The sequence below is a fragment of the Hyaena hyaena genome, unplaced genomic scaffold (genome assembly GCF_003009895.1).
Source record: "Hyaena hyaena isolate Hyena2069 unplaced genomic scaffold, ASM300989v1 scaffold_469, whole genome shotgun sequence".
Lineage (NCBI taxonomy): Eukaryota > Metazoa > Chordata > Mammalia > Carnivora > Hyaenidae > Hyaena > Hyaena hyaena.
Window position 1 is genome coordinate 1,446,257 of NW_024081103.1, and position 25,943 is coordinate 1,472,199.

The following is a 25,943-nucleotide window of genomic DNA, read 5'->3' on the forward strand; positions in this document are numbered from 1 at the left end:
CATTGTCTTTCTCATCTCTAAGGTTATTAATATCTTTAAAGGGTTGTTTCCCAAATACTTTGCTTATTTATTGCTTGAGCCTCTGTTTTTCATATTACAGATTTTCCTCAAATGTTTGGTGATCTGTGGCTCATTTAAAAGCTAATTGGATGGGGCGCCTGGGTGGCTTAGTTGGTTAAGCGTCCGACTTTCGCTTAGGTCATGATCTCGCGGTTCGTGGGTTCGAGCCCCGCATCGGGCTCTGTGCTGACTGCCAGCTCGGAGCCTGGAGCCTGTTTCAGCCTGTGACTCCCTCTCTCTCTCTGACCCTCCCCTGCTCACGCTGTCTCTCTCTCTCTCCTAAAAATAAATAAGACATAAAAAAAAAAAAACTAATTGGATGTTGTGCATTGGGCTAGGGTTTAACTTTGGGGTTCACTATTAAGTGATCTGTCATTTTATTGAGGAACACTTTGATACTCCCCCTCTCCCTGCAGCCCCCAGGCCTTCCCTAAGCCTGTCAGATTCACCAGAGGTCTTTGTCCACTCTTACCGGAAGGGTTAAAAAACAACAAAACCTTACTGCCAATGTTTGGGAATCCCAGTGAGGGAAGACAGCTGAGGGTTCTGAACAAGTAAAGTACTTTTTTTTCTTCACTCTATACCTATTGAGTACAAAGGTACTTTTCTTGCCTACTGTTTTCTGCCAGGAATGTGGGGTTCTGTTCATCAATACAGAGAAATTGGGGGTTTAACTGTCAAAACAGACTTTGAACCAATCTCTTAGTCCTTTTACCTCTGTTTTTAAAGGTACCTGAGGTGTCAGTTGCTAAGCCTTTGTTGGGGGTTCTATGGTACAGTCTGGGATATCCTCATTGCTAATCGCCTGTTTGGTTTTCTTGTCTGTCGAGTCTGTTACCACTTGATCATAAGCTTTGCAGTTTCCAAAATTTTGTTGCTGTTGTCTCCTTTCCCATTCTTTGTCCTCAAAGTTTTTAAGTGTTGTCTCTCCCCCTTTAAAATACCAGGTTTTAATAGGATTCCAGAAGGGAATAGAAGTGATAGGGTCTTATTTTTGAGCAGCCTTTCTTATTTGCATGGGGGTGGTTGGTGATGGAAGATTTGGGAGAACATACAGGGACAGGTAAATTAAAATCTAGATAGTATTCTAGAATGATACTTTCCAGGATTTGGCCAATAAGTTTCATAAGTAGTTTGCTAGTTTATTACAGAACCAATCTCTATTAATGGACAATTTTTGGTAGCTTTTATTTCATTCTCCACCAGTTTTTTAGACTGATTAGTAGAACTATCAATCTCACTTCAAGTAATGTGTGAGCTTTCTTGGTCTGCTGGCCTAGTTCAAGTTTTGATACCTTTGGTTTACTAGGTATGTGCTACCAGGTGAGTTATAATCTCTCTTGGAGTTTGGGCTTGTCTTTTATTCCCTTAACCTTCAGGGAGTTTTTATAAGGTTACAGATTTTGTTACGCATTACTCTTTGCAAACTGGGATGGCAGTTGCTTCACTGATGTGCACGAGTTAGAATACATTATGGGGGACATCTGTCCAGGTGTCCTTCATGCTGAGGTTATTTTGATAGGTGGTTTGATTAACATTAGGATCCAAATTCAAGGCCTTTGCATTCTTTATGGTTAGTTTGTTTGTTTTTGCTGCTTGGAAAAGTTAATTTGAAATCGTTATCTTGTACTTTAAAAGTACTTTATGACGAGGTATTGGGAATTTCAAAAATCAGAACTGAACCACTATCTACCATAGCAAATTTAGGTTTTCTCAAATGTATAATTTTATTTTGCTTGGGGTTAGATTAACCTGAAATGTCAAAACCTAGATCCATGCATAATACTGACACATCTCAGTAAATTTCTTTGGGAGCAGTTTACTTATTAGTATAATTTATCAGTACTCTTAACATTTAAGCATGACTCCAAATTCATAAAAACTAATTTTTACTATCTACTTTGGGCAAGCTGAGAGTGCATTCTTTATCCTTTCTTCACTGCTGGCCATATTGAAGAGTCTTACCTCAAAATTTCCATGGATAAAATAATTTTGGCAAGATGAATATCCAGTTGTGCGAACTTGAGTCTGCCTGGCCTGCTAATTGCTGTCAGTTGCCTATAATCTGGTAAATTGGAGATGGATTGGTTATAATCATTTCAGAGAGGCTTGAGCCCATTTACATTAGAATAAATCAGAATTGTTTGGGGGTGTTGTCTGGGAACTTGAATTTCACCTCCCCTCACCCTAGTGATGTTTGCTACTCTAAAGTTTTAGGTATTGTTTTAAGATGTTAAATAGGCTGTAAAGGTTTTTTGTTTTTACTTTTATCTCGGGTGAAGACAAAGGTGCATGTTCAATAAACTTTAATGTTACTCAAGTATTCTAATCATGGACCCCTAAGTCTAGCTTGAAAAAAAATCAAAGACTTTGTTTGCATTCTAATGAGTGTACAAGATGACAGTGAGCAATAGTGTACCAATTGGGAAAAGAGATGTGGAAGTAGCAGTAGGCTGGGAACATGGGGAGTTGGTTTTATGACTTTTAAATTATAGGCAGTACACTTTCCTTGCCTGCATATTGCCCCACTTTAGTTTGTCACTGTCACTCATCCATTCCATTATGAAGTAGTAATTAGTAGCTGAACTTGACCTGCCATAGTTTTGGGTTGGGCTAGTTACATACTGTCCCACTGTCCTTCGCATCTTTTAGATTCTCCAGTAATTCCAGCAGCCTCCCATTTTGAATGGCTGTAGTACAGTGTAGCCTTAGGTAACAACTGGTATTCAAGGGACTAAGCAATTTAGGAAGACAGCAGTGGGTAACTGCTAAGTTAATTTTCCCCAGTAAGCCCTGTAAATTTGGGGGGACAGAAGGGTGCTCTAAGGGCATGAAAAAAGGACCTTGCAAAATTATTGTACTCCTTTTAAAAAGGTGATGCTTCATAGGAATTAGATCCTGAGTAAGAGCAAGGTGTTCAAGGCAGTTATTTTAGTTGTCAGGAGTCCTTTAAATTTAGTCTTCAGAGAAAGTTCAGATAGGCGTTAGGGGAGGCGCTAATTCATTAAACAATGATAGAAGTTATTGAATTCTATTTTGAGAAACTTAAGTTACTTGATAGGAAGATTGTTTACTTCAAGGTTAATTGGTATACAATTTATTTTGTAATTGGATAGGCTATATTCTGTTTGCACTTGAGAAGTTAAATGCAAGGTTACTTTTCCTGGCTCTTTTATTTCTCTGAAAAATAAAATACTGGAAGCAACTTAAGAGGTCTGTTAATGTCAGTACCTGAAAGTGACATTTAATATTTCATGGAAGCTATGCTTTGAATAAATACTTGAGAAAAGGAATGATATAATTGCCCTTTTTTGTTGTATGGATGGCCTTGGATTACACAAGGCTTAATCACACTTTTATAAAACATTTGCCAATCACTGAAGTAGAACCTTTTTAAAATAAAAATTGAAAGATGGCTCTGATTATTACAGTGTAGTTTAAAAACTGGCTAAGGCAATAAAGAAAACTTTAAAATGCTCAGAAATTTGTTGTACATTGCTTCTACAATCATTGATATATAAAGCATGCTACTACTAGTCAACTAGTTTTATGTATTAAGACCTATCAGCATGTCTTTTTTTTTTTTTTTAAGTACCTGGTTGACTTGATTTTAAACTAACATGATGTTCTCTGTACCATTTAACATTTTCAAAACCTATTCTCCCCCAGCAAATTCTGTTAGAACCAAGTGTTTCCATTTCTAGAAGCCTACTTTTAGAGTTCATATTAAGTTTATAGTGGGCTTTAGTGGGGTTTTAATTTGCACTAAATTTTCTTTTCTGAAAGATTACTTCTGTTCAAATTATAATGTAGTGCTTTTGTCTTACAATTAAACTCTTACAGCACTCATGTATTTTTTGCACTGTCTTTTTCTTTTTCTTTTTCTTTTTTTTTTTTTTTTTAAATTTAAGCTTTCCCTTCTTGGATGTATACTTTGAAATAACAGGTCTTATTTTCTTAGTTGAAAAGGTAAGAACTATATCATGTTTAAAATGTCAGCAACTTTAAATGGGATTCTTTTGAAAGATTATGCAACATGGTCAAATAGTTTTTAAATGTGAAGAGTCACAATTCAATGGGAGAAAAAAGAGTAATTTCCTATTTTCTCCAGAATGTTCATGAGGAAGCATAGTGAGAGAAGGAAGATCCCATTTGGGAATGTTCAGTTTCTGGCCTCTACTGGGTTTGCTGTCAAATGTGGTGAGACCACTAAAAGTGCTGGTAGGCATCTGTTATGTATGCAGACTGGTAAATATTTCTCAGAGGATGGCAAATTGAATTAGACGTGTAAAGTCACACTGGTGTTTGCCAAGGTACCCCTACTCAGTGTGAAGACAGAGGAACCCTAACATAACATTGTTCCACTATTCCATTTCCTATGTTTGTGTTCCTTGAGAACTCTGAGGCATTTGGGTCATTCCTAGTGCTGTCCTGCCATGAGAGAGGCTAACATGGCAGGTCGTGGTGTGGTGCTGAGAAGGTCTTATGCTCTCCCACAAACGATCTCTCTGACCAGTTTGTGATTTGCCTTTTTGTTAAAAAAAAAAAAAAAATCAGGCCAAATTAAATAATGGGTTCTGTTTTTTTAGGTTCTGCCACAATTCTATAATGAGAATATGAACTTTGTTTTTTTAGAAGTCTCTCCTACATATTTATTTGGGGGGGAGGGGCAGAGAGAATGAGAATCTCAAGCAGGTTCCACGTTGCCAGCACAGAGCCTGACCTGGGGCTCCATCTCACTATTTCAAGACCAGGACCTGAGCCAATATCACGGGTCAGATGATAGGTGTGCCTGGGTGGCTCAGTCGATTGAGCATCCTGCTCAGGTCATGATCTAGCAGCGGTTTGTGGGTTCAAGCCCTGTGTCCTGCTCTGTGCTGACAGCTCAGAGCCTGGACCCTGCTTCAGATTCTGGGTCTCCCTCTCTCTGCCCCTCCCCTGCTTGCGTTCTGGCTCTCAAAAATAAACAAAAAGATGCTTAACTGAGCCACCCAGATGCCCCAAGAATATGTACTTTTAAAAGTTAAATAATCCTTTTCAGTTTTATTAAAATGTGTAAGATATTCTGTCTAGCAGACTTAGAACAGTTTCTAGTTTAATACATAATACATTAAATGGAATAGATTTTTAAGAATGAATGTTTCTGAGGTCTAGCTCTGTCATTTGCCCTGTGATGTTCGACAAATAAAATTTAACTTCTCTAAGCATCAGTTTTCCAATAGAAAATTCTATCTTTCAGCCTCCTGGCGCTTACCACAAGCTATGTTCTTACACTGACTGTACAGAAAGAGGAAGCAGAGTATAAATCCACCCATATACACCCCAGCCTAGGTGCTTTGCCTGGTCTGTATTGTGAATGGGGGGACATGGAGAAAAGAAAAAAAAAAGAAAATTCTATCTTTCTCAGATATGGATGTTTGATGATAGGCATGTGAATGTGCTTCAGGGTTAGTAGTTCTCAACTTTATCGTAAGGTTAAGCATACACTTTGATGCCCTATCCCAGCCTTAAGTAGAATCTTTAGGGGGTAGAGCCTAGGCATCTGTATTATTAAGATCCCCAAGTCTGATGATTGAGAGTTGAAAACCAAAGCTTTGTATTTATTGCTATGACCATGTTTAAGAGCTATGGAAATCACACACATGATTAGGTATCAAAGGTATCAACTGTTAACTCCTGTATGTGCTAGGCAGTCTGAATACAAAGAGTATAATGTGGCCAGGCTTGTGGGGAGTAGATACACATAGCTGTCTACCAAGATGGGACGAGAGCCTTTTCAGAGTTTGCCTGGACATCTGCTAGGGTGACTGTGGGCTTCCCTGGCTATGAACCTTCAGATTTGGTGTAGAAGTCCCTTGAGTTTGGTGAGTAATTTGAGATGAGCAGAAATTAGGCTAAGAAAGTTCTGGATTACAGAATAGTGTGAAAGCCCTTATAGATAAGAAATAAGGTCAAGAAAGCATTTTTTGTGGGGAATGGGGGAAGAATACAAAGCTGGGTTTTTGGATTTAAAATTTAAGGTGTTATGCATGATATCCAAGTGGGTGTATCCAGTAGAGAGTTGGAAAATGGTTTGTAATTCAGAAGAAAGGTTACTTGCTGGAGAAGGCAAGGCCATGGGAGTAAATAAAAGCACCCTAGAGAGTGTGGGAACCAAAGGCTGAGCACTGTTGCAGGCCATTTGATGAATGAGTGCACGATGGACTCCAAGGCCTACTCTGCCTTCTGTACTGCCCAAAGCAAGCAATGCCTTGCTGATTCTCTTTCCTCTTACTAGCCTAGTGGAGTCAGGCAAGTGACATAGCTTGTCCTTCAGTTTTCTTATCTGTAAAATGGAAATAATAGTCCCCACTCAGGGTTGTGAGGATTAAAAAAGAATCTCTAAAGTACTTAAACAGCTACTGGTACATAGTAAGTGTTTAATACTTAACTGTTACTGTTGACTCCCTTGACCTGTTGACATAAATTCTTTTTTTTTTTTTTTTTTTTTTTCCTTTTTAGGTAGGCTTCACGCCCAGTGTGGAATCCAACCTTGAACTTACAACCCAGAGCTGAGATCAGGAGTTGGATACTTAACCGACTGAGCCACCCAGGCACCCCAAGATAAATTCAATTTCTAATAAGATCCAATTACCAACCCCACTTACAACCCACAAAATCTCCCTCGGACTGTAGCTGGTGTTGATCATTAGCTTTCTTGACTTCATTCTCTGCTGCACAATGTGCGACTTAAGTAGATGTTGTTTTCATGTGCTTATGACTTTTTCAGTCTTGCTACCTCAACTGGAATGTAAGCTTCCATTGGGATTAGGACCATTTCTTACACTTATTTATATAGCCACTAATTTCTCAAACATCCATTATCTCTATTTGGTAACTTACAATATATCCTGATGTTTAGAACCATTTTGGTGCAGAGTAGGAGCTCAAAAATGTTTGAATGCATAAATCAATGAAAAGCATTGCCTTAATATTTGTTTCTGTATACTCAGGTATTTTCTGACAGATGTAGCATTAATAGCAGATAAACACTCCTTACTAAACGAGGGCTTTTCTTCCTAACCCTTAAGCTCTAAGGCTGCTGGGAAAACTAGCGTTATGTGGGACTTCTCGCCTGGGACCAGGGCAATAGCCTGTGTCTTTTTTGTGCTGCAAGTGGAGAGGAGCTTGTCACAACATGTTCTTCATTTTTAGGCTCCTGGGTCTTGACGTCCTAATACGTAAAATTGGGGAGGGGGTAGCTTAGATGATCTTTAAGTTCATGTCTTCCAGCAATCCATATACTAGTATTTACTGGCAATCTGGAAACAAATATATTGTTTTATTCATAATTATGTTACAGGAATGTTAGGAGACACATTATATAGACTTTAAAACTAATAGCAAAATACATGGCAATTCCTTTTCTCACAGGGTACTCCTCTTTAAATTCCTGTCTCCATTCCCTCCTCAAAACAATCTACCAATCTACAAAAAGCAAAAATACTCATGTGTCTTATCTGGCCCACAGTTAAGGAGTCAGATAATATACTCTGAGTTAAAAATACAGATTTCATATATACAACAGCCAGGACTTAATCAGTAAAATCTCAGCTTTCTATGTGTGTGGCCTTGAACATATAATTTAACTTGGCTATTTTCTTATCTGCAAAGTAAAGATAATACGAATAAACATTTACACAGCACTTACATGCCAGCCACTGCTCTGTGTGCCTTACATTATACTTAATAGGTTTTACCTCTTTATCTCATTGTAGAATTAACGAGACACTCCTCCAAAGCACTTAGTGCATTATATCAGAGTACATATTGAGTAGATCACCTATTTTTTCCTGGATATAAATTACAGAAACTCTAAAGTTGCTAACATTTAAAATCCTTTAAAAAATATTTTGTGCATGGAAAGGTGATATTGTGCTGGAGGAATAACAAGCTTGGTGTCTATTTAAAATGCTGATACTTGATCATTATTAGAATTAAATGAGTTATCTAGCAGATAGGAACCCCTGTTTTACTCTTCCCTGTGGATTATTAAGTGATTTTTTAAAATATTTACTTTTGAGAGAGAGAGACAGAGTGCAAGTGGAGGAGGGACAGAGAGAGAAGGAGATGCATAATCTGAAGCAGGCTTCAGGCTCTGAGCTGTCAGCACAGAGCCTGGCACGGGGCTTGAACTCACAGACTGTGAGATCATGACCTGAGCTGAAGTTGGACACTTAGCCAACTGAGCCACCCAGGTGCCCCACTAAGTGATTTTTTAAACTACTTTAGACCTCAGGTTCCCACTTAGGAAATACAACTCATGAAACCTTGTTACCAACTCAAAGTGAAGCTGGATGTTTTGGTTATTATACATCTTAGTAATTTGAGGTTATTAGTGAAATGTGGGGAAAAAAGGCTGTTAGGGTGGTAAAATAGGACAGGGCCTGTGATTTATTAGAGATCCAATACAGCTTCCTAATTTTAAAATCTTTACCCAAGGAAACGTCTAGTATAAAACAATGGTTTGAACAGTCAATTCAAATGAAAGAATCTGTAGAAGAGGTGAATGTTTATTTCTAGACTGTGTTCTCAAGACTCATTTATTTTTATTTATCTTTATTTTATTTTAATTTAATTTTTTTTATTTTTATTTTTTTACAAATAGTTTATTGTCAAATTAGTTTCCACATAACACTCAGTGCTCATCCCCACAAGTGTCCTCCTCCATGCCCATCACCCCCCTCCCCCCCACATCCATCAGTCCTCAGTTTTTGTCAGCATTCAAGAGAGAGCAGGGGAGGGGCAAAGAGAGGGAGAGATACAATCTTAAGCAGGTTCCATGCTCAGTGCAGAGTCTGATGTCAGGCTCAATCCCACAACCCTGGGATCATGACCTGAGCCAAAATCAAGAGTCGGACACTCAACCAACTGAGCCACCCAGGCACCCAAGTCTCCTATTTCTAAGGGGATTAATGATGAGGTCACGGTAATTTTTCTTCTGAGTAGGGAGTAAGATAATAGGGATTTAATCAATGCCAAAAATGTAATCATTTTTCCCTATTAAGTAACAGTTAACATTTAAATAGCATTTACTAGGTGGTAGACATAATTCTACATGGTATTATTACTGGCTTCCTTTTACAGATGAAGAAACAGGCATGGGTTAAATAACTTATCCAGTGTCACCTGATGGTTTGTGGCAGCGTGGAGAGTTCAACTTCAGTGGTCTGATTCCAGGGTTTGTGCTTTTAATTTTAAAGGGAAGAGAGGCTGGGGAAGTAGCTGGAGCAGTGGGGAAAAACGGGCAGCATTACAGAAGTGGAAGAGGTACAGGAGTCCATAAAGCACACTAACAGGACAAGCGAAAACTTCCAAACCCTTCTCCCTCCAGTCTTCCTGCCACGGGAGAATGCTTTCATAATTGTTGATTGTAGAACTCTGTTTACACACAACAATTTATTGGTAACTGCTAGGGTTGGGAAGAAAAAGGGTCAGGTTGGTATTACATTTGTACTTAAAAGAATGATGATGATTGAAAGGAGAATTACCACGGTGATGACTATAATCTTTCTGAAGTGTTTCCACCATACCCTCCTAAGAATCTTTCTTGTTTTTTGGGACTCTTTGGCCTGAAATAAAAATAACCACAAATTTAATGTTTTCTTTCTGTATCTGGATTAATGGACACACTTCAGTACTTATTAGAGCTATGTAAAAGAAAGATTTAGCTTGGTTTTGAGCAATCCCAAAGAGTCTCATTAAGTCTGAACAGCTTTTATAAAATGATGCACCAAGAGTCCAGGTGCCTTCCTCATTGTGTTCAGCTGTACTTTTATTAACTTTATTAACTCTTTGACCTTGATCAAGTTTATAACTCTTTGAGCCCCGGTTTCCTCATCTTCATTTTACTTAAATGCCACCATCCCTTACAACCCTATTTAAAATTGCTACCCCCATCTCTATCCCAGGAGCTCTATTTTCCTTCGATACATTATTTTTCTCTAAAGTATTTATCTCTTGGGGTGTGTGAGTGGCTCAGCCGGTTAAGCATCTGACTGGCTCGGGTCACGATCTCGCGGTTTGTGAGTTCAAGCCCCACATTGGGCTCTGTGCTAACAGCTCAGAGCCTGGAGCCTGCTTCAGATTCTGTGTCTCCCTCTCTCTCTGCCCTTAACCCACTTGCACTGTCTCTATCTCTCTCAAAAATAAACAAAAAATTTTTAAGAATGTTTGAAGTATTTATCTTTTTTTTTTTTAAATGTTTTTTATTTTTTTTATTTCTAGGAGAGAGAGACAGACAGCGTGAACAGGGGAGGGTCAGAGAGAGAGGGAGTCACAGACTGAAACAGGCTCCAGGCAGCCAGCACAGAGCCCGACGCGGGGCCCGAACCCACGACCTAAGTGAAAGTCGGATGCTTAACCGACTAAGCCACCCAGGCGCCCCTGAAGTATTTATCTCTTATCTAACATTATGTAAATCTTATTTGTTGTGTGTTGAGAATGTAAGCTCCGTGAAGGCAGGGATTTTGGTCTGTCTGTTTCATTCACTGCTGTATTCCCAACCAACAGTGCTTAACATGGAACATTCCTCTACTTTTCTTTAGCACCCGTATATTGCTATTGAGAAATGTGATGCTATTCTAATTGCCAAGTCTTTGTATTTTCTCTCTCTCTGAAAACATTTAAAGTCTCTCTTCCTTTTTAATGTTCTACAATTTCAAGATTACATACTGCCCTGGTATGGTCCTTGTTTTGTTCATTCAGTCTGGAAACTCGTGTTATTTAGTTCTAGGAATTTATTCATGTTATTTAGTTTTACTCTGATTTTCTTTCCTTTGATTTCATTTTCTTTTTCTGAAACTCCTATTGTTCACATGTTGGACCTCTTAGACTGTCTTCCTTATCTTTCCTCTCTTTTTGCTCTTCTTTCTGAGAGAATATCTCAACTTTATATTACAATAGTTCTATTGGATTTAAATTTTTACTATTATTTTAATTTCCAAAAGATTTATTTTGTTCTACTAAGCTTTTATATAGCTTTTCTTTCTTGTTTCAGGGATGTATTACCTTCTATTATTTCTCTGAAGACAGAGAGAAGTTGGGGAGTGGTCACCATATTCAAAGACACAGATACTCAGGATAAAACTTTTTACTTGATCCATCAGATTTTAATATGCTGGACACTCTGGCCTCAACTGCACATGGTGTCTGAATTTAGAGCCTCTCTGGTCTGTTGTCTTTAGATAATAACATTTATTCTCCTTTGTCAGGGGTAAGGAGAGGAAGTGATGTGTCTCTAAAATGTAGGGAAGAGGCTCTTCAGGTAACCTGTTACTTTTAAATACTGTATACTCAGTCTCTTCTTTTGAGACTTATATTGCATGTCTACTTTTACACGTAACATGTATCTCCAATATCTGATCCTTTCCAAAGTTCTATAGCCTGGGTCAGTTTGCATCTTAATGTCTTCTGCTACAAACTTATGTTTTGAGTTCTTTGCTTTACTAAAAAGGTTAAAAAGTACTCATAATCAGTTTTCTAGCTTCCTACATTGTTGACCTCTCTTACCTGTTGTCTTTTCTCTTGTTTTTTATCCTAGTGATTTATACATTAAAATCCTTAATTATTGCTTTACCTATCATTTTATTGAAGTTTTGAGAGTACACCAAGAAAAATGTACCTGTTTAACTTGTCAAATTAAAATCCATGATCCATGTTTATCTCTAGGCAGACTGAGAGAAAGCTTACTGGCCTATGTTTTGTAGAAAAGCCAATTGGGTTTTTTGTTTTTTTTTTAAAAAACCTTATTTATTTTCAGAGAGAGAGAGAGCACTGGCGCGTGCTTGTGCACACAAGCAGAGGAGGGGCAGAGAGGGAGAGAGGGGGCTTGATGTCAATAGCAGTGAGGTCATGAGTTGAGTTGAAATCAAGAGTCGTATGCTTAACTGACTGAGCCACCCAGGCACCCCCTAAACCAGCTTCTTAAGGACATTCAGTAGAGTCTTTTATATAAAGATCAAGGGAAAAGAGAGAGAGATAACTAATTTTGCAAGTCAAAAAATAGAGGTTTTTGTGAGTGATTATGTGGTATCTGTGTGAAAAATATTCTGAGAAAAGCTGTAAAATACTTCAGTCAAATGTGTTTTATTGAGCTGCTTCTACTCAACTGTCCTAAAGAGGAAGTCATTTTTTTTCTGCATGTGATCATGTATGCATAAAAGTGGGATTTGTTTGGAAGGTAAGGCAGTAAAGTGAAATAAAATCTCTTCCTTTTTTGGGCCATATTTTTGGTGGGATTTAGATGTTGCCACTTACCCCATAAAAAGACATAAAATCTAATAAAAAATTAATAGATCTAGCAGCATGGTGGATTAAGTAACCCCATAACCCTCCCGCCACTATTACTACTCAGAAATGCTAGATAAAATATAATAAGCAAACTTAAATTCAGAGCAGAATTGGGAAGAAAGTCAGAGTAAGGCCTGGTGTAGGAACTTAGGCAAGCAGTGAGAAACTACACTTCTGGTGCAGCTCGTCTGTATTTGGGAGGGTGAGGATGTTAGCTTCCTTCATCCAGGGCTTGGGATTTCACTGCCCACGGGCACAGCAAGCTAATCTCTGGGCTCCATGAGGAGAACGATGGAACTATATTGAATTTTCATCCTTCCTGCTAATTAGGCTCAAAACTTTGAAGTCTTCCTTAACTCCCTCTCACTACACATTCAATCTGTCAGCAACTCCAGTTTGTTCCACCTTCAAAATGTATCCAGAATCCAACCACCTCTCACCACCTGTACTGAACTAAATATTTATTTTGTGTTACCTACACTTTAACCACTTTCTTTGCGCTTTAATTTTTTGCTGAAACTTAGATTTTTCCTCAGAGATAATTTTCCAACTACCCAAAATACCTCCTTTAGAATTTCCTTAGTGCAGATGTGGTAAACACAGCCAGCTATTCACTGCAGACTTGAGTATCCCTCTCCGAATGTAGAATTATTGCTGGCAAGAGACTCTCCAATCACAGATCACACTTCTCTGGCTCCTCACCACACCCCGTGCTATTTCCCTCTTTATCTCTTGGCCCATGCAAAGCTGTAAGACTAATTCTTACCAATAGATTGTGAGTAGAAATTATGGTGTCACTTCTGGGCTGAAGTATGCTTCTTCCACTCCTTGTTTAAAATAACCAACTGCCACCTGAAACCGAAAGACTCTAAGGCCCAAGGCAATAGCAGAGCCACAAGATAGAAAAAGCCTGGGTTCCTGGATTACCATGTGAAAGTGTGCCCACGGAAAACCTGTCTTAGATTGTTATGCAACCAAGAAATAAACCTTTATTTAGTTAAACAGTGTTTCTCTAATATTGCAGTTGGTAGTAGGATGAGATGTTGTTATTAAAAGAGCCTAAAACATGTGGCATTGGCTTAACCATCAGGTGGTAGGCAGTGAAGAAACTGGTAGAAGAAAGATAAAGACCTATACTTTTCAGATTAAAATATTTGATAGTTTTATTATTGCCTGTGACAACTTGGAAGGCAAACAAATTGCCTATTGAGTCTTTCACTTTGGAAAAAAATGTTGGAAAACAGAATGGTAATGGTTTGAGTTCTTGTTACTGGCTGCATTTATCAAGGTACCAACTGGCTGGTTTGCAAGAAATGAAAAATGAATAGGGTGAAGAAATGTGGAACATTGAAACATTAGATAAGCTGATGTTTTTATGGTCCAAACAATAGAAAGTAAGATTGAAAAGGTGTTTAATGACAAATGCCCATTAAGATTCTGCCCTTCCTCAATAACTAAAACTCCAAACCTATTTAAAAAATGGGCAAAGGACTTGAATAGACTTTCATCAAAGAAGATCAATAAGTGGGCAATAAGCATGTGAAAAGATGCTCAACATCATTAGTCATTGAGGAAATGCAAATCAAAAGGAGTTGCTAGTTAAAAAAAGGTGTAGAGGTTACTTAAAAATAATTTTTTAAAAAGAATATATATTGGAAAGGATGAAAAAATATAGTCATTATTTATATATGATAAAATTTCTATGTAAAAAAGACAAATCCATAGACAAACAATATTACAACCAAGAGTGCAGTAAGACTTAGTATACAAAGTTAGTATGCAAAAATTGATCGTCTTCCTATTAATCAAAAACAGAGTCTGAAAGAGACCTAGAATGTTCAGAGATGTGAAAACAATATTTTAAAGATGTCAATCCTCCCAACATTAATGTAATTCCAACTAATATCCTAACAATTTTTTGTGTGTGTAACTCAAGATGTAAATTCTGAAATTCACCGAAAGTAAGACTTGCTAACACAATTTTCAAAAAGTAGAAACTATCTTGCACTGTAAGATATTAAGACTTCTTATGAAACCACAGTAACTAAAACAGTATATTACTGGTCCGAGGATAAAGTAGAATAGAATATGTATAGGGAGGGGCACCTGGCTATCTCACTCGAAGGAACACGTGGATCTTAATCTTGGGGTCATGAGTTCAAGCTCCACATTGGGTATGGAGGTTACTTAAATAAGTAAAATTTTTAAAAAGAATAGAGAAGATAGATAGATAGATAGATAGATAGATAGATAGATAGATGTTATATATATATATATATATAAAGAATGAAAACATGATTTATGATACAGTTGGCATTACAAACCAAGTGGGAAAGGCTGAGTGCTATTTAATAAATGGTGTTTGGGCAGCTGGTTTTTACAGAAAATAAAATTTTGATTCGTACCTCATACTGTGTGCAAAAACAAAATTCCAGATGTTTTAAAGATCCATGTTTAAGAAGCAGAATTTAAAACTTTTAGGAAACAATGTAAGAGTATCTTTATAACTTGGGGAAAGGAAGGAGTTTTGTTTTGTTTTGTTTTTGAGAGAGGGAGAGAGAGCGCGCTAGCAGGGAAGAGGGGCAGAGGGAGGGAGAGAATCTCAAGCAGGCTCCACACTCAGTGTGAAGCCCAATGCAGGCCTTGATCCCAGGACCCTGGGATCATGACCTGAGCCAAAAGCAAGAGTTGCATACTCAGCTGACTGAGACACCCAGGTGCCTCAAAGGAGTTCTTAAGATCCAGAAAAGCATAAACCATGAAGGACAATACTGATATATTTGTCTAGATGAAAGTTAAAGACTTCTTTCCTAAAAAAGATACTTTATATAAAGCTGAAAGCCAAGCCTCATACTGGAAGAACATATTTACACTTTATACAACTAAGTATCATAACTAAGAATTGTATACTCAGTTTTTACCCTTCATTATACATTAGTATTTTATATATTTCCTATAAATCATTTTAAAAGATAAAGACCCACATTAGCAAAATGGGCAAAGGCTGTCAACAGGCAGTTCACAGAACAAACTCTGATAGTTAATAAACATAAAAATTGTTCAATGTCATTCAAAATTAGGAAAACACAAATTAAGACAATAGTTATCTTCTTTCCCTTACCAGATTGTTAAAAATCATAATCTCATAATCCCAAGTATTAGAAAGAATGTGAGGCAACAGAACTCTCATACACTACTGACAGAAGTATAAACTGGCATAACACTTCTTAAGGAATTTTGGGGTATTTGGTTAATTTAGAGATGCACATATTTTAAGACCCAGCAATTTCCTTTCTCTCTCTACATACAGCAGAGTGAGGATTCTACAATGAGATCAAGCACCCCAGGGGGCTGCATGAGATGCTCCCCTGGAAAGCAGGACGTTAATTTTAGAACTTCTCTTCATTTTAAACAAAAAAATAGGAAGAGAGTGAAAATGTATTAATGTACAACATATGCATAGGCGCTGACACACTCCCTAAGTGTGTATGTGAAATGATACATCAGGATGCTTAAGGTATTTTAGGGGTAAAGGGTAAATTCTCCAGAGACAAAGAGTTAACCACTGTCCACCCCTTTATCCATTTGCTTGGAGTGTACTGCAGTTCCTATAATTTACATCATCTGGGGAAGAGAATTTATGGGCAATATTATTTAGTTTTAACTAAACTAAAAAGTACACATGTGGCTTAAAAATTATACCAATAAATGGGTGTCTGGCTGAATCAGTTGGAAGAGTGTGCAACTCTTGGTCTTGGGGTTGTGAGTTTGAGCCCAGTGCTGAGTGTAGAGATTACTTAAATAAGTACACTTAAAAAAATTATACCAATAAGGCAAACATAAGCAACAAAAACATGGCAAAGAGGATGTATCTGTATTTCTAGTTTGAGCATTCAGTCTGCCATATTTAGAAATAAAAAAATAGTGATTGTAATCAGATCTAACTTTTTATCACATTTACTATCATTAAAAAACATTCGTATTAATATTTTTCTGAACCACAGAAACAGTTTTAGTCTTCTTAAACAAATTATTTAATATTTTATTTCACTTTCATCCATTCTTTTAATTTCTGTTTTCCTGTATGCTTTATATTATTTAACATTATTATAGAAGAATATATAATGTAGATATATATCTAAATGCATTCTCAAGAATATTCTACAAATAACTATGCATGACCAAAAAACTAGGGATCACTGTCTTAGAAACAGTTTTGCAGGGTCATCTGGGTGACTCAGTCAGTTGAGTGACTAACACTTGGTTTCAGCTCAGGTCATGATCTCATGGCTTGTGAGCTGGAGCCTCACATTAGACTTCAAACTATGGCCATCCCATGTGCACTCTCTCTCTCTCTCAAAATAAATAAATTAAAAAAGAAATAATTTTGCAAAAGTGTACCAAGAGATATGAATAAGGTTGGTCAAAGCAATGTTGTTCATAGTAAAGTTGGAATCTACATTAATGTTTATTAAAAGGAGAAAAAATAAGTATACTGTATTTATTTAATTTATTAAAAATTTTTTTAACGTTTATTTATTTTTGAGAGACAGAGAGAGACAGAGTGCAGGCAGGAGTAGGGCAGAGAGTTTGAAGCAGGCTCCCGGCTCTGAGCTGTCAGCACACAGCCCGACACGGGGCTTGAATTCACAAACCGTGAGATCATGACCTGAGCTGAAGTCAGATGCTTAACTGACAGCACCACCAAGGCACCCCAATTTATTTATTTTTATTTTTTTTACATTTTATTTATTTATTGAGAGGGAGAGAGAGAAAGAGAGAATAGGGGATGGGCAGAGAGGGAGGGGGGGAGAGAGAATCCCACACGGGCTCCACGCTGTCAGCTCAGAGCCCAATGTGGGGCTGGAACACATGAAGCTTGAGATTATGACCTGAGTGGAAACCAAAAATTGGATGCTTAACTGACTAAGCCACCCAGACCCACCCCCCACTGTGTTTAAGTAGTAATGATATGCTTTGAGAAGTTAAATTGATAAAATAAAGCTAAGTGTGTCCAAACAAATACATTTCATAAACATAATGTTGAACTAAAAACTCAGGTTTTAGTTCATTATATGTACATTATAATGTCATAAACATAAAGTTAAAAATGCAAACTAAGAATGTAGATACATATGTACCTATAGCTACATATCAGGAATCAAGCATGCATACAAATGATTCACATCAAATTCATGATAGTGGTTCTTCTGGTGTGGAAGTGGAATGGGCTTGGGAAAGGTACACATGGACTTTAATCATTATGTCTAATTTATTATTATTATTTTATAATTTTTTTAAATGTATTTTTGAGAGAGAGAGAGACAGAGTTGAGGGAGGGAAGGGCAGAGAGAAAGGGAGACACAGAATCTGAAACAGGCTCCAGGCTCTGAGCTGTCAGCACAGAGCCCAATGCAGGGCTCGAACTTGTAAATCATTAGATCATGACCTGACCTGAAGTTAGACGTTCAACTGACAAAGCCACCCAGGTGCCCCTAATTTATTTCTATAAAAAACAAAGGCCCTGATCAAATATGGCAAAATATTAGGTCATATAAAGTAGACTGATGATTACAAGGGTATTAGATGTAATATTCTGAAAACTTTTTCATATGCTTGAAATAAATTTTCATACTAAAGTAGTTTTGATCCCCAAATATGGCCTCTGATCACATAGCATTTAAATATTATACATGCTTCCTAATGTAACAGAATGAGGCAATATTGATTGTGGGCTTTTATGACTGCCATTTCAAAGGCTTTGTAAGAATGTAATGCTATCAGTTCTCTACTGTTTGGCTGTTACACTTTATCCATCTATTGTGACACTTAACCCACATTTAATATTGGAGTTAAGTTTGTACAAATCTGTCTCCCGTAGTAGGTTAAACTATGGCAAACATCTTATTTTATTATTTTATTTCTGAAGATGACCAACATATTATTTTGTACATATTAGTCTCCTGAAGAACATTTATTAATGAATATTGAATGAATCTAAATGGCTTGGACATTTATTTGAGCTCTTGTGTTATAACTCTCATAAAATACAAATGTAATCTTAGACAATTATTTACTTTATTAATTCTCCTTTGTAGGTTACATAAACTGATGTGACCTTATTTTTTTCCCTGCTATAAAAATGGTGTAAATAAATAGTATTAATTTAACTAACACTGAGGTCTTGTTTGCTAAGGTTATAGATATCTATTCATCATTATATTTGTAGTTATTCATATAGAGCCTGGCAGACAGTAGATCCTCAAAATATATTTGTTGAATGAATCAGTGAACAAAAAAGATTCAGGGATGGCAGAGATGAGAGAGTGATAAGCTCAGTTTGGGCAATGAGGAGATAGATGACCCTTGAACTGGGTCTTGAGTAGAAGTTTTCTAGGGCAAAGAAGAAGGGGAACAATGTGTATAAAGGTGTGAAATAATGCAACGTGTAATTTGGAGGACTACAAATAGTTGGCATAGTATTTTTTGAGATTTATAAATTGCAAGACTGTGGTCTCTTGGTGATGTGACTAGAGATATGGTCAGAAGAAAGCTCATCATGTTAAGGAGGTTGGACTCTGTGCTGTGTGGACAAAGGCACACCGCGGTGGGGGAGGGGGGTGTAAGAAGGCTATAGATAATGCTCATACTTGCATTTTCCTTTGTCTTATTAAAAATTTTTTTACTGCTGAAGTATAGTTGACATGCAGTGTTAGATTAGTTTCAGGTATACAACATAGTGATTCCACAACTGTGTACATTATTCAGTGCTCCTCATGGTAAGTGCAGCCACCATCAATCACAGTATGACACTATTATAATGTTATTGATGTATTTCTTATGCTGTACTTTTCATCTCTGTGACTTATAAATGCAAGTTTGTGCCTCTTAATCACCTTCACCTAGTTTGCGCATTCCTCCCAAACCCTCCCCTCTGGCAATTACCAGTTTCTTCTTTGTATTTATGAGTCTGTTTCTGTTTTGTTTGTTCATCTGATTTGTTTTTTAGGTTCTACATATAAGCTATAGTAGGCAAAACAGTATGGCATTGGCACAAAAATAGACATATAGATCAACAGAACAGGATAGAGAGTCCAGAAATAAACCCAGCTTATGTGGTCAATTAATCTATGACAAAGAAAGCACAAATATAGGAAAGGATGGTCTCCAATAGTGTTGGGAAAACTGGGCAGCCACATTCAAAAGAATAAAACTGGGCACCTAGGTTAAGCATTGGCTCTTGATTTCCATTCGGGTCATGATCCTAGGGTTGTAGGATCAAGCCCCATGTTGGGCTCCACACTGAGCATAGAACCTGCTTAAGATTCTCTCTCTCTCTCTCTCTCTCTCTCTCCCTCCCCTTCTGCCCCTCTCCCTCACTCAGGCTCTCTCTCTCTAAAATTAAAAGAAAAAATTTAAAAGAAGAATGAAACTGAACAACTTTCTTACACCATACATTCAAAATGGCTAAATGTGACACTGGAAACCGCAAAACTAAAATATAGGCAATAATTTCTTGGACATTGGTTTTAGCAACCTATTTATGGATATGTCTCCTTAGGCAAGGAAAACAAAAGCAAATATAAACTATTGGAACTATGCCAAAATAAAAAGGCTTTTGCACAGGAAAGGAAACCATCATACTTGCATTTTTAAAGAATGTTCTAGTTCCAGTGTGGAGGATGACTGGATTAGAACAGAACTATCTGGGAGAACAATTAAATTCAGGGATTACCATAGTTACACAAGAGATAACAGAGCTTGGAGTGGCACTAGAATGGGTAGAAGGTGGAATATAGCCATTTTGTATAGTATTATCCAGCAAAGAAAAGGAATAAAATATTAACAACATGAATATCAAAACATAACTAAGTCAAGAAGTCAAACACAATATGCATTGTATAATTTTGTTTATATGAAATTCTAGAAAAGGCAACACTATAGTGACAGAAAGCAGATCAATGGTAGGCTGGGATCAGGGGTGGGGGAAAGAGTCAACTGCAGAGGGCATGAGGAAGGTTTTAAGATGAAAGGACTATTCTGTAACTTGACTGTGGTTACACTATTGTACACAAATACTACAATTCATCAAACTCTATAGTTATTATTTTATGTAAGTAATATCTTCATTAATTTAAAAGTGAAAAAATGAGACCATGAACGCAAAAAAATTTAGGAAGTAGCATCAATAGAACTTAGTGAGTAAAAATATAAGTGCATATTTTGGTTTACCTGGTGGCCATGTTTCTAGAAAAGATATGTAAAAATAAAAATTAAAATGCTCTGAAGTAGTTATTGCTTTAAAACTATTTCTTGTTTGAGAGAGAGAGCACAAGCAGGGGAGAGGGGCATAGGGAGGGCAAGAATCCCAAGCAGTCTCCATGCTGAGTGTGGAGCTGGACATGGGGCTTGATCCCATGACCCTAGGATCATGACCTGAGCTGAAATCAAGAGTTGGATGCTTAAGCAACGGAGCCACCCTGGTGCCTCAAAACTATTTTCTAAAATTTCACCTTAAATTTATTTACTTATTTTGAGAGAGAGAGAGAGAGGGAGAGGGAGAGGGAAAGGGAGGTGGGAGGGGGAGGAAGCACAAGTGGGTGAAGGGCAGAGAGAAGTAGAGACAGAATCAAAAGCAGGCTCAACACCATCAGTGCAGATCCTGATGTGGGGCTTGAACTCACAAACTGTGAGATCATGAGTCAGATGCTTAATGGACTGTGCCACCCAGGCGTCCCACCCAAAACTATCTTCTAATAGAAAAACTTGAACACATACAAAAATTGACAGAATGGTATAATGAAACCCTATATACTCAATATCTAGTTTTAACAATTATCAACCTATGGCTAATTCTGTTTTATTTATACCTCATTTTACTCCCCTACTCCTCAACTATTCTGAAGCTGACCTCAGACATCATATAAATTCATTCAAGATATTTTAATATGTATTTCTAATAAGTAATGACTTTTTAAAAACATAACCATAATACCATTATCACAGCTAAAAACTAATAATATTCCTTACTGTCATATCCAGAGTTCAAATATCTATTTATTCATGAAGTTGTAAATTTTCATTTTTAGAGTTTGTTTGAATCAAATTTCAAATAAAGACCACACATTGCAAATGATACACCTTCTAAATCCATTTTTTGGTAAGTTCTCCCTCTTTTTTTCCTTTTGCAATTTATTTGTTGACTAATCTGTGTGATTTTTTAATGTGAGAAATACATGTTATGCAAATAAGTATCTCTTACTTTAATGGGTTTTACATTTTCATTGTTTTATAATTAAAAAATATTTTAGTTGCATTCCACTAATTTTTTGATAAACCCATAGTTTGGTGACATAGGATTCTCTCATAGTATTCCTGGTACATATTTCCTTTTGGCCATCTGTCTCAAGTCTTAGAGCATTGTTTGGATATCAAGACAGGTGAGCATCACTTACAGTTGTTTGGAGATCATCATTTCTATCAGTGAAGACATTCAATCTTTCTTCAGTTTCCAAAATTTCATCAATATTTTTGGACATAATATTTTTTACATCAGTTACTTGGCTCCTGAGTGTAGATATCGAGCTATCACCTTGATTTTTATTGTATTTCATCTATATAGAAGTGAAATATAATACAAATATTATTTTCTGTAAATGAAATCTATGATAATATATTGTACAAATTACAACAAAACTGTCAAAGGCGCATTTCAATTGTATTTTAGCATAAGGAATCAACTAAGTTTCAAATTATCCCACCTTAATCTTGCTAAAAAAGAGGGAAGGGTGGATGGAAGAGTGATATTTCAATATATTCAATCAGTGGTGGAAGTTGTTTTTAAAATTTAAGTTGTTTATATATTTATATAGACTTAAAAAATTGTTTTTAAAAAATCTTTATTTATTTTTGAGAGTGAGACAGAGAGCGTCAGCGTGTGAGCAGGGAAGAGGCAGACACAGAATCTGAAACAGGCTCCAGGCTCCGAGCTGTCAGCACAGAGCCTGATGCAGGGCTCAAACCCACAAACTGTGAGATCATGACCTGAGCTGAAGTTGGACGCTTAGCTGACTGAGCCACCCAGGCACCCCTATTTACATGGACTTTTAAAGAGAAGTTTTAGGGGTGCTTGGGTGGCTCAGTCGGTTAAGTGCCTGACTTCTGCTCAGGTCATGATCTTGTGGTTGGTGAGTCTGAGCCCCGGGTCAGGCTCTATGCTGACAGCTTGGAGCCTGGAGCCTGCTTTGGATTCTGTGTCTCCCTCTCTCTTCCCCTCCCCAGTCATGCTCTGTCTCCCCCTCTCTCTCAAAAATAAACATTAAATTAAAAAAAAATAAATAGAAGTTTTAGAGTCATAGTAAAATTGTGTGGGAGGTACAGAGTTCTCACATACTTCTCACCCCTCCTGGCACCCCTCTCTCTCCTCAAAGCTCCCTATCAACAACCTGCACTAGAGTGGTACATTTGCTACAATGGATGACCCTACACTGATGTATCATTATCACCCAAAGTCCATAGTTTGCATTAGGTTTCACTGTTGGTATTGTACACTCACTTGGTTTGGACAAATGTACACTGACACATATTCACCATAATATAGGATCATACACAACATTTCCACTGCCCTTAAATTCTTGTGTCCCACCTATTCATGCCTCCCTTCACCCTAAGCCCTGGCAACAACTGGTCTTTTTTACTGTCTCCATAGCTTTGCCTTTTCCAGAATGTCATATAGTTGGAACCAAGTATTGGCTTTTCATGTTTACTTTCACTTAGTACTATGTAATTTTTTAAAAATTCATTTATTTATTTTGAGACAGAGACAGCTCGAGTTGGGGAGGGGCAGAGGGACAGGGAGACAATCCCAGGTAGACTCTGCACTGTCAGCACGGACCCTGATGTGGGCCTCCACTAATGAAAACGGTGAGATCATGGCCTGAGCCAAAACCAAGAATTGGACGCTTAACTGAGTCACCCAGGTGCCCTTCACTTAGTAATATGTATTTAAGTTTCCCCATATCTTTTCACGGTTTGATTGCTCTTAGTGCTGAGTAATAGTCAATTGTCTGGATGTACCACACTTTATTTATCCATTTACCTTCGGAAAGATATCTTGGTTGCTTCCATGTTTTGGCAATTATCAATAAAGCTGCTATAAAATCTGTATGAATGTTTCTGTGTGGATATAACTTTTCAACTTATGTAAATAACAAAGGTGCGATTGTTGGGGCATACGGTAAGAGTATGTTTAGTTTTGTAAGAAACTGCCACACTGTCTTCCAAAGTGACTGTCCCATTTTGTGTTCCCATCGGTAGTGAAGAAGAGTTCCTATTGTTCCACCTCCTTGTCAGCATTAGGCGTTGTCAGTGTTCTGAATTTTGGCCTTTCTATTTAAAAAATTATTTTTTATTTATTAAATTTTTAAAAAATGTTTAGTTTTGAGAGAGATAGAGAGACAGAGTTCAAGTGGAGGAGAGGCAGAGAGAGAGGGAGACACAGAATCTGAAGCAGAGTCCAGGCTCTGAGCTGTCAGCATAGGGCCCAATTCAGGGCTCAAACTCACAAACCATGAGATCACGACCTTAGCCGAAGTTGGAAGCTTAACCAACTGAGCTACCCAAAGTGTTTATTTTTTAAGTAATTTCTACAACCAACATAGGGCTTGAACGCACAATCCTGAGATCAAGAGTCACATCTTCTACTGACTGAGCCAGCCAGACACTCCTTTAGCTCCCCTCCCCGCCCCCTTTTTTTTTTTTGAGAGAGAGAGAAAGAGAGCATGCGCAAGTGAGAGTGGGGGGAAAGGGCAGAGGGAGAGGGAGATGAAAAGAGAGAATCCTAAGCAGGCTCCATGCCCAGTGTGAAGCCCGACTCAGGGCTCCATCTTACAACTGTGAGACCATGACCTGAGCCAAAATCAAGAGTTGGACACTTAACTGACTGAGCCACTCAGGTGACTCTGGCCCATTTTTAAATCAGGTTGTTTATTTTGTTGAGTTTTCAGAGTTCTTTGTGTATTTTTGGATAACAGATATGTCTTTTGCAAATATCCAGTCCGTGTCTTGTCTTCTCATTCTCTTGATAATTTTTTGATTCAACCTGACAATCTCTGTCTTTTAATTGGTGTATTTAGACCATTAACTTTATTTATTATTATTATTATATAGTTTATTGTCAAGTTAGCTAACAACATACAGTGTATACAGTGTGCTCTTAGCTTCAGAAGTAGATTCCTGTGATGAATCTCCTGTGATGTACGTTGATACATACAACACCCAGTGCTCATCCCAACAAGTCCCCTCCTCAATGTCAATCACCCATTTTCACCGCCCCCCCCATCAACCCTCAGTTCTCTTTATTTAAGAATCTCTTATGGTTTGACTTCCTCCCTGTTTGTAACCATTTTTTTTCCTTCCCTTCCCCCATGGTCTTCTGCTAAGTTTCTCAAGATCCACATGTGAGTGAAAACATGATGTTTGTCTTTCTCTGACTGACTTATTTCACTTAGCATGATACCCTTCTGTTCCATCCATGTTGTTGCAAGTGGCAAGATTTCATCCTTTCCCTTGCTAAGTAGTATTCCTGTGTGTGTGTGTGTGTGTGTGTGTGTGTGTGTGTGTGTGTGTACACATATATATCTTCTTTATCCATTCAGCAGTCTATGGACATTGCTTTTTTCATAATTTGGCTATTGTTGATAGCACTGCTATAAACACTGGGGTACATGTGCCCCTATGAATCAGCACTCCTGTATCCTTTGGATAAATTCCTAATAGTGCTATTGTTGGGTCATAGGGTAATTCCATTCTTAAGTTTTTGAGGAACCTCCCCACGGTTTTCCAGAGCAGCTGCACCAGTTTGCAGTCCCACCAACAGTGCAAGAAGGTTCCCATTTCTCCACATCCTCGCCAACATCTGTTGTTTCCTGAGTTAATTTTAGCCACTCTGACCGATGTGAGGTAGTATCTCAATGTGGTTTTGATTTATATTTTTCTGATGATGAGCGATGTCGAGCATCTTTTCATGTGTCTGTTAACCCTCTGGATGTTTTCTTTGGAAAAGTTAGACCATTAACGCTAAAAATTATTGATATAGTTGGACTAATATCTACCATATTTGTTACTGTTTTCCATTCATTGTTCCTGTCCTTTGCTCCTATTTTATGTCTTCCACTTTATCCATATTACAAAAATGATCATTACAATATAGTGTTATATATAAAAAGCTGCAGCTGCACAACAATATTAAATAATAACTTACTGAACACTTAATCTGTGCCAGGTTCTGTTTTAAGCACTTCACACATATTAACTCATTTAATTCCAAAATCACCATATAGAGTAGTACTTTCATCATCTTTTATTTTCTAAAGAAGAAAAGAAAGACTGAGAGAAATTATTAAGGTACCCAATGTTACACGGCTAGAGGCAAAACAAGGATTCAGACTCAAGTTCCAGAGATTACGCCTTTACCCATTGTATTAATGACCTTAGTTTTGTGAATTTAAAATGTGTGTATAAACTTATGTTATATACATTATAAACATATATAA

General features: G+C 37.4%; 1 protein-coding gene and 1 non-coding gene across 10 annotated transcripts in view; one reads left to right on the forward strand and one right to left on the reverse strand.

Annotated features, from left to right (window-relative positions):
* The first annotated feature begins 5,297 nt into the window (after nucleotides 1-5,297).
* Nucleotides 5,298-5,430, forward strand: LOC120246478. The gene has a single exon (XR_005532065.1). It is a non-coding gene; the product is annotated as a small nucleolar RNA SNORA51 (small nucleolar RNA).
* A 1,850-nt stretch (nucleotides 5,431-7,280) lies between these two features.
* LOC120246470 (vesicle-associated membrane protein 714-like) overlaps nucleotides 7,281-25,943 on the reverse strand; it is a 35,151-nt gene continuing 16,488 nt past the window's right edge. For 5 of the 9 annotated variants that reach the window (XM_039253996.1, XM_039253994.1, XM_039253998.1 and 2 more), the window contains 3 exons: nucleotides 21,846-22,004; nucleotides 9,591-9,671; nucleotides 8,947-9,480 (listed from right to left, as the gene is read on the reverse strand). In XM_039253996.1, the coding sequence (XP_039109927.1) occupies nucleotides 9,262-9,480; nucleotides 9,591-9,671; nucleotides 21,846-22,004 (459 nt within the window). In that variant the 3' untranslated portion in view covers nucleotides 8,947-9,261. Of the gene's footprint in view, nucleotides 7,362-8,946; nucleotides 9,481-9,590; nucleotides 9,672-13,156; nucleotides 13,243-21,845; nucleotides 22,005-25,943 lie in introns of those variants that run through there. The other 4 variants (XM_039253995.1, XM_039254000.1, XM_039254001.1 and 1 more) reach the window with 4 other exon arrangements.